Below are 16570 nucleotides of genomic sequence, written 5' to 3'. Positions count from 1 at the left end.
CACTTGGGCTGTTCCCAGGATTCGGGGCAGGTGTACTTAGAGCAGGAGCTGTTGGCTCTTCCCACAGCTGGCAGTGGGAGGAGGGGCTCGCTCTGATCAAGTCCCCTTCCTCCTTTTGTAAGGAGGCAGGTGGTTTGGGTCTGGAAGGCTGGGTAATGGAGCAAGTCTTCATCCTCTCCAGACTGGCTCACAGGTACCCTGTTGCTCCCAAAGCCTTCCTGTATCTGGAAGTCAGGACTTCTGCCCACATAAGCCAGGCTATGGGCCAGGAACAGCTTTCCCCAGATGGCTCCTCTCTGTCCCTTGGATGCTGCTGGAACTTTCTGCACACACCCTTTTGCCACCACCTCTCGTAACAGTTTTTGGGAGATTTTTACTATTTATTCAAACTCCTGGTTATTTATTGTAGATTGGCAAGTGCTTGGTTTAGGGATGAGGGTGGGGGCTGAGAAGATAGAAAAGAGTTGGAAGCATGCTCTTCCTGAGGTCAGACTCAGTATCCTCTCCCTCTGCCTCTGGAACCTCCCTGGTTCTCCAGCGCGTCCTGTCTGGGAGTGCTCTGAGTTCTGTACTGGAACTGAATGTAAGGAAGACTCCAAGACTCCTGCATGGGACAGAGATACTCTGCTTTCCACCGGCCTGGCCCACCTTCCCAGAACTTGTTGCAACTTTAACCCCGTTCACAGTCAGAGACTTGGGCCACAGCCTGGGACCCAGCAAACTGCCCAGGGCACCTGATGCATTCCCTCTTGCCTGTCCCCTTGTCTTCCCTTCTGGGGCAATATTACTTGAATCACTGCATCTAATTTGTCTCAGCAGCAGGCCTGAGTCCAGTGCCCTCTCCTTGACTTTGGAATGGTCAGGAGCATAAGGGACCATGTCCAGGTTTGGCTGAGGAAAGGATCTGCCCTCGGCGATTCCCCTCCCCAAACTCTCAAGGGAGGTTCGCACACAGCCAGAGTGCCCAAGCTTCCTGCTTGGGAGCTGCCCCTAGGAATTTGGACACTTAGCCGATTGGGCTGTATGCATTCAGCACATCTCACTCCGGAGGGTCAGAATGTTAGTCTGCTTTTGTTTTATGGGTTTTTTAAAAAAATCAGTTTTGTTTCTTGAATCAATGTTGTCGATGACAAATTGTCTTTAATAAATCATGTGTTCTTTGCAATGGGCACTGGTGCTGTAATGGGCTGAAACCTCTGAGACCCCAGAGCAGGAAAAAGAAGTTTGAGCAGGGATGAATTGAGCAGAATTGTCTGAGGAAAGGCCAGGAGATTCTTGCTGGAAGAGCCTGTTGAACTCTTACTCAGCCATGCAAGTTGCAGCTTCAGGGAGGAGGGAGTGTGGACCGGGGGACAAGGTATTACATTATGGTTTCACAGCAAGTTATTTTTAGATTGAAAAACTATGAAAACTAAAAAACATGTAAATAAAACAAGTCATTCTTACCCCACAACCGGGAGAAAATCACTGGCAATACGTTAGTCTTCTTCGTTAGTCTTCTTCGCAGATGTAATTTCTGTTACATAATTGCCCCCCCCCCAAGCAAACGAATACTTTTATTAACATGGTAATTTTTTAAACACATAGTAGGGTTTTGACCTCAAATATTTGTCAGGTCTGCTACTCAAATGAACTTAAGGCTGGACAATTTATGAACCTTAAACATACAGACCTCTTTCCACTTTAGGATCCAATGCTAACGGTCCTTGCTTTCCTTCCCCTGCCCCTCAAAGGCCTTTGCAAACAACACTCATTTTATGCCCAGAAACCCCTGAAATGCATAATTGTTTTGATATATACTTTTGTGTATTGGCAACCCCCACATTAGATGGTGAGCAACTTGCTGTATGGCTTAAATTTTTTTATAGGCTATATACTATTCTAATATGCTGGCAATGTTGGAAACCAGTCTCTATTCCTGTAAGTTTACTATAGTGCTTAGAGGGAGTTCCTGTTTGAAATCCCTGCATTCCAATTTGCTTCCCCAGCTCAATCCTCTAAGTAGGTTTAAAGGTAAACACCCTTTGAAGGCTTTACATAGATACTGTCAAGCTGCTTTCTGGAATGTTAACCAGCTTCTGTTCCAAACAGCAGAGACTATAGGCAGCCTGCATCCTTGTTCTCTGGGTGTTAAGAAGGCCTTGGCCTTAGAACTTTTGGCTTATGGTGTAATGGTTAGGAGAATAGACCCTGGTGTCCTGTCCTCGTGCTGCCAACTGGGAGCTCTTTCAAGGATTAAATGAAGTGATGGAAGCGCTTTAGACTAGTGCTGACCAGGCACTCAAAGTGGGAACTGCAGGCGCAGGCGCAGCGGAGGGGGCGGTCCCTCTTGGAGACCCGTAAGGAGGCGGAGAAGCGTGGAGCCGGCCCTGGGGCGGCCAATCACAAACAGGCTCCGGTGCCGCGCCCCTCTGGTCCGCATCTTAAAGGGCAAAGAAGGGGCGCCAGGCCGTCCACTCGCAGCTGGTGTCAGCCCCGTCTTATACAGTCCGAAGCCCTTGCGAGCCTTTGTGGGTGGAGGGGACATTCCACCCGCTCGCGCCCCTCCCCGGCCCATCCCCGCGGTGGGCCCCGCAAGCCGGCGCGGCCCCTTTAAGAGCCTCGCAGGTCGGACGCCGGAGGTCGCGGCGTTCTCTCGGCGCCTCGGGCCGCCCTCCATTTGCGCTGCAGTCGCGCTGCCTGCCATGCGGGCGCTGCGGGCTGGCCTGACGCTGGCGCTGGGCGCCGGGCTGGGTGCGGCTGCCGAGGGCTGGCGGCGGCGCCGGGCAGATGCACGGCCGGCGCCAGGGCTGCTGGGCCGGCTGCCGGTGCTGCCCGTGGCCGCGGCGGCCGGACTGCCCGCCGTGCCTGCCTTACCCGGGGCCCCGGCAGGCGGAGGCTCCGGCGAGCTGGCTAAGTATGGGCTGCCGGGGCTGGCGCAGCTCAAGAGCCGCGAGTCGTACGTGCTGTGCTACGACCCGCGCACTCGCGGCGCGCTCTGGGTGGTGGAGCAGCTGCGGCCCGAGCGGCTTCGCGGCGACGGCGACCGCCGCTCCTGCGACTTCCGCGAGGACGAGTCGGTGCATGCGTACCACCGCGCCACCAACGCCGACTACCGCGGCAGCGGCTTCGACCGCGGCCACTTGGCCGCCGCTGCCAACCACCGCTGGAGCCAGAAAGCCATGGATGACACCTTCTACCTGAGCAACGTCGCGCCCCAGGTAGCGTCCGCGCCCCCGGCCCGGCGACCTAAGGCGAAGCCAGCCCCCGGGAGGCTGCCGGGGGCGCGAGCTAGGTCAGGTGCTTGCTTATCCACGCCCACCCCCAGGCTGCAGGAACGGAGCACTGGGCGCTGAGCATCCGCTCCGGTCTGACCCCAGGGCCCTCGTCTGTAAAATGAGGATGTTACTGCTATTCACCTACTTTTTGCAGTAGTGCTGAGTAACTGTAGACTCCGTGCATATAAAAGTACGGAGCACATTTCCTGGCCCATGGCGAACATTAAATAAATAAATGAGGTTTAGAGAGGCAGTGACTGGCCCATGTCACATCAGGAAGAGACCCAGGCAGTCTGCCTAAAAGACCCTGAGCTTTCAGCCATTGTCCTACCCAGTCTGCCTTCCAGGAGTAAAGAGACGCCTGGCTGGCAGTCAGCTGTTAGGAGCAGTCACTGTGCACTCTGAGCAAGCCGCCCTGTCCCCACAAGGACCAGGCACCCACTGGACGAAGACCGATGTGGTGTCTGGGCCTCTGACCGGACTTCTGCTCTCCCAGTGGTAGTCCCCTACCCATTGTACTACATTGTACTGAGGACTGGAGCGGTCAAGTGAATTGGGAGATGCCTGACGGTCCCAGCTGGGCTCTGTATGTGGTTTAAAGTGGGATAAGGACAGGTTGGAAGAGCTGGCCTTCCCATGAGCCACTGGGGACAGGCTGGCCTGTTTCTCCGAAAGGGGGGTGGGGGATAGATGTGTCCCTTTCCGTAAGTGTGGCTCTTTGGAACTGAGAAAGGGCCTTGAGATCTGGGACCCTAGTCCCTCCATTCTAGATCGGACGGCCAGCACCCTCCTGAGCTCTTTCTGGGCTCCACACTCATGCCAGGTGGCCTAAAGGAGTACTTTCATTCCTTGAACCAGTTTCTTCTGCATGCTTTTCCCTTCCACCCTGCTGGAATCCCCAGGCTTGGTGCCAGTGCCTACCCCTCAGGGTTCAGAATAGCCCCTCTGAGGGGAAAAGGTCCCAGCCAGTCTCTCTGAGTCCCCTCTCTTACCAGGTGCCCCACCTCAACCAGAATGCCTGGAACAACCTGGAGAAGTACAGCCGGAGCTTGACCCGCACCTACCAAAATGTCTATGTCTGCACAGGGCCGCTCTTCCTGCCCAAGTAAGGCTGGACCTAGTGGGGGGAGGGGGGTGGCTGGGGATACCAGGATCTCCCACTTACCCCATCCAGGTTTGTCCCAGGCTCTGGGTCAGCACTGCCAGGTCACTAGTCATCTGGTTTCTTAGCAAGCCTGTCCATTCCCTGCCTCAGACTCCTGAATTCACTTCTACAGCCAGAGACCTTCAAGGGACCCACCCAGACCATGTCTCCTCTGTCCATGGGCACCAGGCCCTGCATCTGCCCTTGCTCCTCTCCTGTATCACTTCTTGCCACACTCACCCGACCAACCCTGTATTCTGCCTAGACAAGAGACCCCTGTACCAGGCTCTTGCCCTGTGTCTCTGGAGCAGCCTTTCCGCACCTCCAGACTTCACTCTTGTTCCTCTGCAGCCTGCCTCCCAGGGAGAAGGGACTGAGCATCTTCTGGTATGCTCAGTGATCTCTCTAGCCCACTGAAGACCGGATGAGTGATGCCGCAGTTTGTAGGGAAGCAGCAGGCTCTGGAATCTACAGGCTGATGGGATCCAGGCCCTATCACCTAGTCTCCAGGTGCCATGGGCAAATGACCTCAACATCCTCTCCCATGAAAAGGGGATACTTGTTACCTACATTGTGGTTGTTTAGGGGACAAAGTGGGACAGTGGACATCACCATAATAAGGGCTCAGCATGGACTAACCAAGGCACTGAGAAACTTTAATAAGGCACTAAGGCTTGCTGTAGTGGAGTACTCTGCTGAGGGTTAGACTGGAAGGCACCCACAGGACAGCGTTCTGGGCACCAGCTCTGCACCCTGTCCTGTGCTGGCGCTGGCAATGCAGCCGTCACAGCCTGGCCCGCTTGGAGTTCACCCCCCACAGGGAGAGACAGGCAGTCATCAGGTGTCTGCGGGGATGAATGTAGGTACAGAGGCTGGATTCTTTCAGCAGCGTTTATTGCCACTGCTCACCCTGCCTGACCCAGGGGTGGGCATGAGGACAACAGGTTAAGAGTGAGTCTACCTTGCAGGAAGCTCCCAGTCTGCGGGGGAGCACAGAAGCCTCACAAGGGGGTGTTCCTACAGCTTGACACAATTTGGGGGTCAGGTCAAGGAACACTTCCTGGAGGCAGCAGCCCAGGGTCTAACCAGACTCCCTGGGAGCCCTGAAAGGCCACGTGTGCCTGGGTTTGCCTGCAGGACAGAGGCTGATGGGAAGTCCTACGTGAAGTACCAGGTAATCGGCAAGAACCACGTGGCCGTGCCCACCCACTTCTTCAAAGTGCTGATCCTGGAGGCAGCAGGCGGGCAAATCGAACTCCGCTCCTATGTGATGCCCAACGCCCCCGTGGACGAGGCAATCCCGCTGGAGCGCTTCCTGGTGCCCATCGAGAGCATTGAGCGGGCCTCGGGGCTGCTCTTTGTGCCGAATATCCTGGCAAGGGCAGGCAGCCTCAAGGCCATCACTGCGGGTAGCAGGTGAGGGCAGTAGCCCAGCCAGACTGAGGGTGTGGGGGCTGGGTAACATTAAAGGTGGTTATTTTTTGGAGAAAGTCTTGGCTGTGTTTGTCCCCGGTGACCCTCAGGAACCTCTGGCTTCACCACTGCCTCTTCACGCTCGTGTCCGACAGAGCCTTCAGCTGTGCTGGCTCCCCCCGCCTGGGTGAGGCCTGGCTGCAGGGCGGCCAGGGAGATGAGGACGGCTTCCTGGAAGAGAAGCGCAGCGATGGGTGGGGCCCGGGGCTGGCGGGTGCCCCGGCTCCCATGTCTTCAGTGCCTGGCTGCCCAGGACCCAGTCCCTTGGGGTCTTGTGCCTTCAGCAGGGCCCTGAGGAGGTTAAGGTCATCCTGCCAATCTGCCACTAGCTGGCTGCATGCCCTGCCATGGAGGGGCCTCACCTCCCTTCTCTAGTCTCCCTCTCTGTAAAAGGGGAATGATAGTAATAATACCTGCCTCCCAGGGTCAGACTTTGTATAGTCGGCCCTCGTTTATCGTGGTTAATCAGTTCCAGACTCTACTGCGATAAATAATTTCCGTGAAGTAGGATTCTTTATTTATACACAGTCGTCCCTCGCCACTTCGCGTTCCGACTTTCGCGGCTTCACTCTATCGCGTTTTTTTCCAAGTAGAGCAAAGCCACAAAAGTCAAAGTGCGAAGTGGCGAGGGACGACTGTGCAGGTATTGGAAGGGGGCTGGGGTTTCTGCTGGGAGGGTGCGGTGGCAGCTTGCAGCACCTGGCCCATGCAGGGTCCTTGGGGACAGGTGGACTGTTAGTCACCACCCTTTGAGACTGGCGGAGCGATGGAGCATCCCCAGCAGTCCACAGGTATGGTATTCTGTGCTGAGTTTAGAAGTGGGGCCCCAGGCTCTGTGGATGCCCAGGACGAAGGCTCTCAGCTAGCCATATCCTGTCCCCCACGGAGAGGGCTGCTCTGTCCACCACCATGGTCACACGTGAGGATGAGGAACACTGAGCATACAGTGAAAATGGACGCCCAGAGCAGGGGTGGGTGGGCTTTCCTGGGTCACCCAGCTTGGGAGCAGCTGGATGGGCACCCAGCTCCTGACTCCCAGCTCACTCATATCCTGTCCCTGCCACAAGTCTGCAGTGGTGTGAGGCTGAGGGTGAGGAGAACATCTCCAGAGAAGGCTGGCTCAGGGCAGCCTTGGGCAGAGCAGGTGACAGGGAAAGTTGCAATCCCCCTCGGACAGACGCCAAGACCCGGCCGGGGCTGAACCGTGAGAACAGCCTGGGGCTGGAAGCAGGGCAGGTAGGCAGGCTCACCTCTGTTCGGATGGTGCGGCTGCCCTGGCCGGGGCAGGTGTTCACATACAGGTCGAAGAGGACACTGGGTTCAGCCACCTCCAGGTTGGGGTCAGCATTCACTCCGGCTTCTAGCCCCTGGAGGCCCCCGAACACCACAAGAGCATGCCTGGCACCCACAGCGGGGAGATCACTAACTGCGCAAGGCCACGTTGAAAGCAGCCCCCCCCACTCGCAGCCCTACAACACAGCAGGGGCCCAGTCTATAGTTTTGCCCCCACCAGACTGGTCCGTCCTCTGCTCCATTCATCCTCCCCTGGCCCCTGCTTCAGGTTGCACCCACCTGAAGCTGGGAAGCTGGGCAGAAGCCACATCTGAGCCTCGCTCTGATGTCCCGATGGTCAGGTCATACCCATCCTGGAAGGGGGCCTCAGCAAACACAGCACCTGGGGGTGAGGTCAGTTTAGGTAGGCATCCTACCTTCCACAAGCCACAGCTGCTTGGCTGAGTATGTGTATACTGGGTGGGTGTGGAGAAGGGGACTCAGGTAAGGGAGTCACACCTAGGCCCTCCACTGTTCCTGGGAAGTCAGGACTGATCAGGAAGAGATCACACCCACGTTAGACTGTGGAAGCAAAGCAGACGGTGGGTAGGAAGGAGCTTTGAGAACACATACCGCACCTTGACTTCTCAGGTCCTTTTGCTCCCATCACCAACCCACACAGACATTATTAACTGATCATGGTACTTTTCCTCTGAAGTCTTTAATAGCATCCAGAGCACTGAGGGAGACCAAGGCCCAGAGCAGGAAAGGCAGTTGTCCAAGGACACAGAGCAAGTTGGCAGGACAAGGACTCTGGTCAGACTTTTGGGTCAAGCAAGGCTCTGTGGCCGCCACAAAGGGAGAGGAGGAGGAACTCTGTCCTTACTAAGGCAGGAGGCCAGCCGGACTGTGTAGCCCCAGTAGAGACCAGCTCTGGTGCGCGGGTCCTGAGACGACACAACTTTTCCACGGTAGGTCTTGCTTTCTGGAGGGGAGGCAAGGGGGCTGTGAAGATGGGGTGAGGGGACAAGGAGGTGGAAGGGAAGGCTCTGAGCCCTCAGGCTGACCTGGCTGGGGAAGCATTCAGACCTGGGAGCTGCTTGTGGTTCAGTCGCACAGTCACCCGAAGTCCAGGTTCCAAGTTCTTGTCGATCTTCACCTCCTAGGGAAAAGCCAGAAATGGCTGCAATTCCCCCACAGGACCAGCAGAGGTCACTACTCTCTAGTTGTGGGGAAATCTGGGTAGTTTGCAAGGGACCTAAGGGGTCCAGGTCAACCTTTGCCCCCATACCTGGGCCATACCATTCCTGCAAAATGACTATCACAAGACACTGGTCTGCCCTGGGTGGTTTGGCTCAGCGATTAGAGCATCGGCCCTTGGACCAAAGGATCATGGGTTCAATTTCCAGTCAAGGGGACGTACCTGGGTTGCAGTTTTGATTCCTGACCCTATAGGAGGCAACCAATTGATGTCCGTCTCACATTGATGTTTCTGTCTCTCTCCTTCCCTTCTACTCTCTCTAGAAATCAATGGAAAAATATCCTTGGGTGAGAATTAACAAACAAAAAACTCTCATTAAAATAATTTAAAAAAAAAATAACGCTCTGGGTGTGGCAGAATAGGAAGTAAATATTTCATGAGTAAATGAAATCCAAGTTTTCTATATTTTGGTGGCTGCACCACTTACTAGCCAATGGAGTCTGAGTGGGTCACTTAACCTCTCTGAACCTGTTTGCTCATCTGTCAAACAGAAAACATTCCAGCCCTGGTCGTTTTGGCTCAGCAATTGGAACGTCAGCCTGCGGACCAGAGAGTCCTGGGTTCGATTTCCGCTAGGGGCACGTACCAGAAAAAAGAAAACATTCCATAAGCAATAGCTACTGTTATGCTGCACAGGGCCTGGTGTGAAGCAAATGCAGACTCCAAGGAGCTGTCCTGAATAACCATAGATGTTTGTTTCGTGCCAATTCTGAATGCAGCACAGGGCGCTTGCTTTCTTGAGGGTTCTTATGCTTTTCTCCATCATCCTAGTCTGGGTCAGGCCTGCTTTTATTTATTTATTTATTTATTTATTTTTTATCCTCACCCGAGGATATTTTTCCATTTTTTGTACAGATAGAGTGGGAGGGAGAGAGAGGAAGGAGAGAGAGAGAGAAACATCGACGGGAAGGGACACATCGAGTGGCTGCCACCCGCACGACCAACCAGGGCCGGGGACAAACTGCAACCGAAGTACGTGCCCTTAGCGGGAACCAAACCCAGGTCTCTCCGGACCGCAGGCCGACGCTCTAACCACTGAGCCAAACTGGCCAGGGTCAGGCCTGCTTTTAACCAGTTACTTCTGGTCTGTTCTTTTGAGGGGAGAGACCCACACATTTACATGTCTCTGCCTCTGACTCTAGGAGACTTGAGAGTAAACAGGTGGCGAAGGAATGCTCCAATCCCCAGCGTGGCTCTGCAGTGTGCTGGACCACCCCACAGACTTGGAACTTGTTTTTGCAGGGTTTTGTTTTGTTTTTAGCAAATGGAGCATTTTCTGTTGACTTGCTTTTTATTTTATTTATTTATTTTTCGGGAGAGAGAGAGAGAAACATCAATGAGAGAGAACATCGATTGACCACCTCCTGCATGCCCCTCACTGGGGATCGGGTCCACAACCTGGGCATGTGCCCTGACTGGGAATCGAACTAGTGACCTCTAGGTGCATGGGTCAGCACTCAACCACTGAGCCACACCAGCCGGGCTGTTGACTTGCTTTTTAAAAAAGCAGGAAATTCAATCCTGGCTTTATCTACTGGGCCTGAATTTAAGAATTTGTCTAGTCCAGACCAGCGCCAGTAGATGGCAGATACCTGGGTTCCGGGCTCCCACTCACACACCTCATTGCCAGGGCACATCTGGGAAAGTGTGGTTTCATCCACATTCCAATTCCTACCTTCTTCATGCCACAGTTCACAAAGGAGCCCTGGCCTGGCCGGGTGGGCCGGTCCACCACGACGCCCTCTCGGAACTCAGATTCCTCATCCTGCCGCATGTGGTGAGGACTGTCCAAGGGGTTCAGGAGCCCTGTGGGTAAGGAGGGGTCATGGGAGGTACAAAAGCACATGGGGGTATGGCAGGGCACCCTGGCCCAAGGTCCAGCTCTGCCGCAGACCTGCTACTTGCCACCAGATACAAGCCTGCTCGGCCTGGGCCTGTTTTCCCAACCGGAGAGCAATTTCTCAGGGTCTGGGGATGATCACTGGGAAATGGGGGTCAGAGCCCCCCTAAGCCTTACCTGCAAACTGTAGATCCTGGTGCTTAGGAAAGAACGCCTTTCTCAGGTACCTAGTAAAGGACATAGATCTCAGGAAGCTCCCAGGGAAGCCACCTCTGCCTGACCTGTACCTCGACCTCCCCTCCCTCACGCTCAGAAAGTCTGCCCTTCGCTCCTTACTGTGGACACTCCAGGTACTGCAGAATCCGGGCCAGCTGCACACATGCCTGCCCCTTCTTGCCGACTCCCTTGAATTCCCCTTCCACAGTCCTGGAGAGAGAGAGATAGGGCTCAAGAGCCTACTGCATTCCCTTCAAGAGCTCGTCCACCCAATGTGACCTCTGCAGTGCCCTCATCAGGGTTACAATGGGGGCATTTCAGGCAGGGTTCACAGCCCAGGCAAGCCCAAGCCAATTCTGGCAGCCCATCCCTCTCTCGGAGCCCCAGTCCCCTGCAGGATGGCCCCTCACTTGGCATCTTGGCCCTCTTCATCGAACACCACAATCTCATCCACACAGAATATGGTACAGGCTCTGGCAATCTGGCCGGCCAGGTAGGTGCGAAGCTCGGGTGACTGGGCGTTGTCAAGAATGGAGCCAGGTAAGGCCACGCTCAGGGTGTAGGGCCGCCCTGGACAGAGGGGTGTTCATGGTTAGTCTGGGTGGCCAGGCCTATGCTCTTCCCTCCTTCCTATACCCTGGGCCCAGAGTTAGAGAATTTTCCTATTGGGAGGAATTTTGAGATTAGCAAAATAGATCTAATTCTCCTCTCTAGGCCTCAATCTCCCCAAGAGTAAAAGGACCCAGTGTTCTCTAAGGCTCCCATGAGCAGGGCAGATCACCGGGCCAGGCTGGGAGTGGTTCGGAGACCCTGGCCTAAGTGTACATCCTGGCCCCACCCCCAACGTCTCAGTTCTCCAGCTGTCAAATGGGAGTAATACCTATTATCTACTATTAGTGCCTTTTATGTGTGTACATTTATTCAATAATGCCAGGAAACTACAATACCCATCAAGAGGTGGGGAACCTGTGGTCCAGAGGTCAAATATGTATCCCAAGTTCACACAAAAGGCAGGACAGCTGAGATATGGGTTCAGGCCATTTGGCTCCAAAGGGACCACCATATTCCTCAGTTGTCCAAAGGGAGCCACACAAGGTAACGCCCATTAAGGGCTTTCCTGGTGTCTGAAACAGCTGGCGTGCTCAGTTGCTGTCCCTACTGTCACCATCATCACTGGTAACCATGACCTAGAGAGTATGATAGGGCCCCCTGACCCTCCAGGGCTTCGGGCCTGGCTGGAGAAAAAGATACAATTTGTTGGGTAAATCGACACTTACTGATGTGGAAGGACATCCGGGACAGTGTGAGGTGAGCAAAACCAGGTTCAGAAGCACGTGCATGAAGTGGTCTCCTTTTTCTAAAGCTGTATCTACATCTCTCTACGTGTGTTTAAGTGGGTATAACATCACATCTGAAGAAAGCTTCACTACAGTGTTCACTGGCTTTTTCCTTTCATTATAGCTTTTTGTATTGTTTGGGGGGTTCTATTTTGAGCATGGATTATTATTATTTTTTTGTTATCCTCACCCGAGGACATTTTTTGATATTTTGTTCAGATAGAGTGGGAGGGAGGGAGAGAGAGAGTAACATCAACGTGAAAGGGACACATCGAGTAGTTGCCACCCACACAACCCAACCAGGGCCGGGGACAAACTGCAACTGAGGTACATGCCCTTAGTGGGAACCAAACCCAGGTCTCTCAGGACCACAGGTTGACGCGCTAACCGCTGAGCCAGACCAGCCAGGGCGAGCATGGATTATTTAATGAAGAAAAAGAGAACTCTTATTATGAAATCAAAGTAATTAAAAAAAACCTGGAATCTAGACACACAGAAAGTACTCAATAAAAAATTAAAACAGCCCTGGCTGCTATGGTTCAGTTGGTTGGAATGTTGTCCTGTGCACCAAAATGTGGTGAGCTCGGTTCTGGGTCAGAGCACATACCCAGGTTGCAGGTTCAGTCCCCAGTAGGGGCATGTATGGGAAGCAACTGATCAATGTTTCTTTCTCTTCCTCTCTCTCTAAAATCAATTTTTTTTTTAATCTTAAAAAATTAGCCCTGGCTGATTTGGCTCAGTGGTTGGAGCATCGGCCTGCGGTCCAGGGAGACTTGGGGGCACGTGCCTCGGTTGCAGTTTGTCCCTGGCCCTGGTTGGGTCGTGTGGGTAGTGACCACTCGATGTGTCCCTTTCAGGTCAATGTTTCTCTCTCTTTCTCTCCCTCCCGCTCTATCTGAACAAAAAAAACAAAAAACAAAAAATTAGCCCTGCCGGTGTGGCTCAGTGGATTGAGCATTGTTCCATGGACTGAGGTCCCATGGACTGAGAGGTCCCAGTTTGATTCCTGGTCAGGGCACATGCCTGGGTTGTGGGCTTGATCCCCAGTAGGGGGCACGCAGGAGGCAGCCGATTGATGTTTCTCTTTCACATCAATGTTTCTCTCTCTCTAAAAAGTCAATAAAAACATATTTAAAAATTTTTTAATAATACCATCATGATGATGAGATTCTAGAGGCATACAGTTATGTTATGTGATGTTTACCATCCATAGGCTTGAAATCTACCTAAGTAGGAGGTTAGGACCCAGTTTTCTGGGCCTCTCCCATTCTCTCAACTTCTCCATCGGGACAAGATGTCTGGACCCACAAGTTTCTAAGGTCCCTTCCAGATCTGACAGTCTCTGCCCTGCCCAGGACCCAGTATGCTCACCCCGGTCCTCCCGCTGTGCAGCTGTCTCCTCCTCCTGCTGGCGCTTTGTCTCTTCCTCCTGCACCCGCTGCCGCTCGAGTTTTTTTATCAGCTTAAGATCCTTCCACTTCTTTTTCTCCTCTTTCTCTAGATAAGAAGACATCCCAATAGGCAGAGGTGAGAGGGACTTGGAGGGAGAATGTTTTGTTTTTTTTTTTTATCCTCACCAGAGGATATTTTTCCATTTTTTGTACAGATAGAGTGGGAGGGAGAGAGAGGAAGGGAGAGAGAGAGAGAAACATTGACGTGAAGGGACACATCGAGTGGCTGCCACCCGCACGACCAACCAGGGCCGGGGACAAACTGCAACCGAAGTACGTGCCCTTAGCGGGAACCGAACCCGGGTCTCTCCGGACCGCAGGCCGACGCTCTAACTGCTGAGCCAAAGTGGCCAGGGCAAGGAGGGAGAATGTTTTGGAGCAGTCTAGGAGATGATGCCCTTTCAGTGGGGTCAGGTTTCCCACTCAGGTCAGGCCAGCCTGGGTGCTAGAGTGATGCTGGGTGAGCAGCCAGAGGAGCCTCGGGGGGACTTCTGACCCCTTCTTCCTCCCACAGGGGACAAGCCTGGTGGCTTTCCCCAAAGTTTAGTTGTGCACTATTGGAGTGGCCTGGGGAAGGGTCAATAGACATTCACCCTCACTCCCAGCCCCTTACTTACTCTGTTGCTTCCATTTTCGCCACTCGATCCTTTGGCCATGTTCACCCTGGAGGAATGGGAAAGGAATAAGAATGAGGGGTGCCCTGGCTGGTTTAGCTCAGCAGTTGGAGCATCGGCCTGTGGACCAGAGAGTCCTAGGTTCGGCTCCCGCTAGGGGCACGTACCAAAAAAAACCAAAAGAGAATGGTCACACTTGGGAGGGTGTCCCACTTGCTGCTGGCAATCCATATACACATACTGCTGCCCCAGAGAGTGCCAGGAAGGCAGGGACTGCAGTACACAGTGCCTAGGACCAGGCCTGGCACATAGTAAGCACTTAATAAATTGCTGAATGAGGGACCTTGACCCAGTAGTTCAGTTGGTTAGAGCGTGGTCAGGATTTGCCAAGGTTGCAGGTTCCATCCCCCGTCAGGGAATATACAAGAATCAATCAATACATACATAAATAAGTGAAATAACAAACTGATGTTTCTCTTTCTCTCTTCATCTCTCTCTCTAAAATTAATAAATAAAAAAATATTTTTTAAATTGCTGAATGACTTCCCACTGGAGAGAAGAGGAAACAGGCTCAGGGGGACAGGTCCCTGGAGTCAGAAGAGATATGCCATAACGGGCTCTGGAGCCCAGCTGGTATGGCTCAGCGGTTGAGCATCGACCCATGCACCAAGAGGTCACCGGTTTGATTCCCAGTTAGGGCACATGCCCAGGTTGTGGGCCTGATCCCTAGTGGGGGGCATGCAGGAGGCGGCCAATCTATGTTCTCGCTCATGGATGTTTCTCTCTCACTCCCTCTCCCTTCCTCTCTAATAAAGGGAAAAAAAAAAAAGGCCCAGCGAGTGTGGCTCAGTGGTTGAGCACCGACCCATGCACCAAGAAGCCGCTGATTCAATTCCCGGTCAGGGCACATGACCGGGTTGTGGGCCCGGTCCCCAGTGGCGGACATGCAGGAGGTGGCCAATTGATGGGCTCTCTCATCGATGCTTCTTTCTATCTCTTTCTCCCTCTCCCTTCCTCTCTCTCTAAAAATCAATAAAGGTAGAAAAATTAAAAAAAAAAAAAAAAAAAGGACACCAGCCCTGGCCGGTTTAGTGTCAGGCCCTCAGACCAGGGTCGCGGGTTCAGTTCCGGTCAGTGGCATTCACCTTGGTTGGGGTTCAACCCCAGCCCTGGTCCGGTGGTGTGGGAGGCAACCAGTCGATGTGTCTCTCTCACATCCATGTTTCTCTCTCTGTCCCTCTCTCCCTCTCTCTACCTCCCTCCCACTCTATCTGAAGATAAATAGAAAAATATCCTCTGGTGAGAATTTAAAATAAAAAGGACTGGGGATTGCCAGCTGGGTCCCACCTCCTGAATCCGGCCCTGGCCAGAGTAACCAATGGGTTGCCTGACGCTGTCCCGTCTGTGGCTCAGACCCCAGCTCCCAGCTCCGAGCTCCGAGCTCGGGTTCACATCCTGCAGAGGCGCACGCGCGGCCACCAGCACGCGACACCTGGGGGCTTCCGGTCTCGGATCAGGGATAAGCAGGGACCGGGAGGCACAGCCCGGCTCCGCCACGGGCCCCACGAGGCTCGTTCCCCTCCATTCCCTGTCCTGCCCGGGGAAGCCTACGTCCCGCCACTTACCGGGCCGCAGGGCCGCTTCCTTCCGCGCTCCGCCATGTCCGCCGCACAGTGTCAGCCACGTCCTGCCAATCAGACTCACCCCCTCACCCTTCCGGCCACACCTTCTCCGAGTCGTCCAATCGGAGAGGCAGTGGTGAGCGGGGGTGTGGCCTAGGCTCCCAGAAGGCGGGGAATCGCGTGGGCTGGCAGGGCTATGCTCCGCGCGTTGGAAGCACCTGCACAGCCGTTGGCGGGGTTCGTCGACCGCCAGCATGTCAAGATGGGAAGCCCAGAACTAGTGTGATTCTGGGATTCAGAGCTGGAAATGACCTTGAAGCTCGTATAATACATTTCCTTTTATATCTTTTATAGATTCGTTCATTTACTCTCTTTTCTTGAAAAATATTTTTTTACTGATTTTTTTTAGTGAGGAAGGGGGAGAGAGAAACATGGATTGGCTGTCTCCTGCACATCCCCTACTGGGGATGGAGCCCACAACCCAGACATGTGCCTTGACTGGTCCAACCAGACCTTTCAGTCCATAGGGCAATGCTCAATCCACTGAGCCACATCTGTCGGGCTACTCTCTCTCTTAATTAATAGACTTTATGCTCTGGCCAGTTTTCTCAGTGGTTAGAGCGTTGGCCGGTGGACTGAAGAGTCATGGGTTCGATTTCTGGTCAAGAGCACATACCTTGGTTGCAGGTTCAACCCCTGACCGGGTGAGATGTCTTTCTCCCTCTCCCTCTCTCTCTCCTCCTTACCCCCTCCCACTGTATCTAAAAATCAGTGGGAAAAGATCCTCTGGGTGAGGATTAAAAAAATAATTAGTCTGGCTGGTGTGGCTCAGTGGATTGAGCATTGTCCCATGGACTGAGAGGACCAGTTCAATTCCTGGTCAAGGCACATGCTGGGGTTGAGGGCTCAATCACCATTGGGGGGCGTGCAGGAGACAGCTGATCAATGTTTCTCTTTCACATCTATGTTTCTATTTCTCTCTCTAAAAAAAAGCAATAAAAACATTTTAAAAAACTAATAGACTTTATCTTTTAGATCAGATTTAGGCTTACAGAAAACTGAGCAGATAGTAGAGTTTCCATT

General features: G+C 53.6%; 2 protein-coding genes across 2 annotated transcripts; one reads left to right on the top strand and one right to left on the bottom strand.

The window, feature by feature from the left end:
* Window positions 1-2684: 2684 nt before the first annotated feature.
* Window positions 2685-5883, top strand: ENDOG (endonuclease G). The gene is made up of 3 exons (XM_036261871.1): window positions 2685-3200; window positions 4253-4362; window positions 5539-5883. Exons 1-3 carry the CDS (start codon window positions 2685-2687, stop codon window positions 5819-5821), a joined length of 909 nt encoding a protein of 302 aa, XP_036117764.1. The 3' UTR covers window positions 5822-5883.
* On the bottom strand, window positions 5277-15540 carry SPOUT1 (SPOUT domain containing methyltransferase 1). The gene is made up of 12 exons (XM_036261867.1): window positions 15491-15540; window positions 13869-13914; window positions 13172-13297; window positions 10874-11033; window positions 10584-10673; window positions 10425-10474; window positions 10083-10213; window positions 8236-8308; window positions 8033-8131; window positions 7447-7549; window positions 7125-7272; window positions 5277-6045 (listed from the first exon to the last, which is right to left on the bottom strand). Exons 1-12 carry the CDS (start codon window positions 15524-15526, stop codon window positions 5866-5868), a joined length of 1242 nt encoding a protein of 413 aa, XP_036117760.1. The 5' UTR covers window positions 15527-15540; the 3' UTR covers window positions 5277-5865.
* Window positions 15541-16570: the final 1030 nt, after the last annotated feature.

Source organism: Molossus molossus, unplaced genomic scaffold (genome assembly GCF_014108415.1).
Source record: "Molossus molossus isolate mMolMol1 unplaced genomic scaffold, mMolMol1.p scaffold_m16_p_14, whole genome shotgun sequence".
Taxonomy (NCBI): Eukaryota; Metazoa; Chordata; class Mammalia; order Chiroptera; family Molossidae; genus Molossus; species Molossus molossus.
The sequence above is the reverse complement of the archived record's forward strand: the minus strand, read 5'-3'. Positions and strand labels throughout refer to the sequence as shown.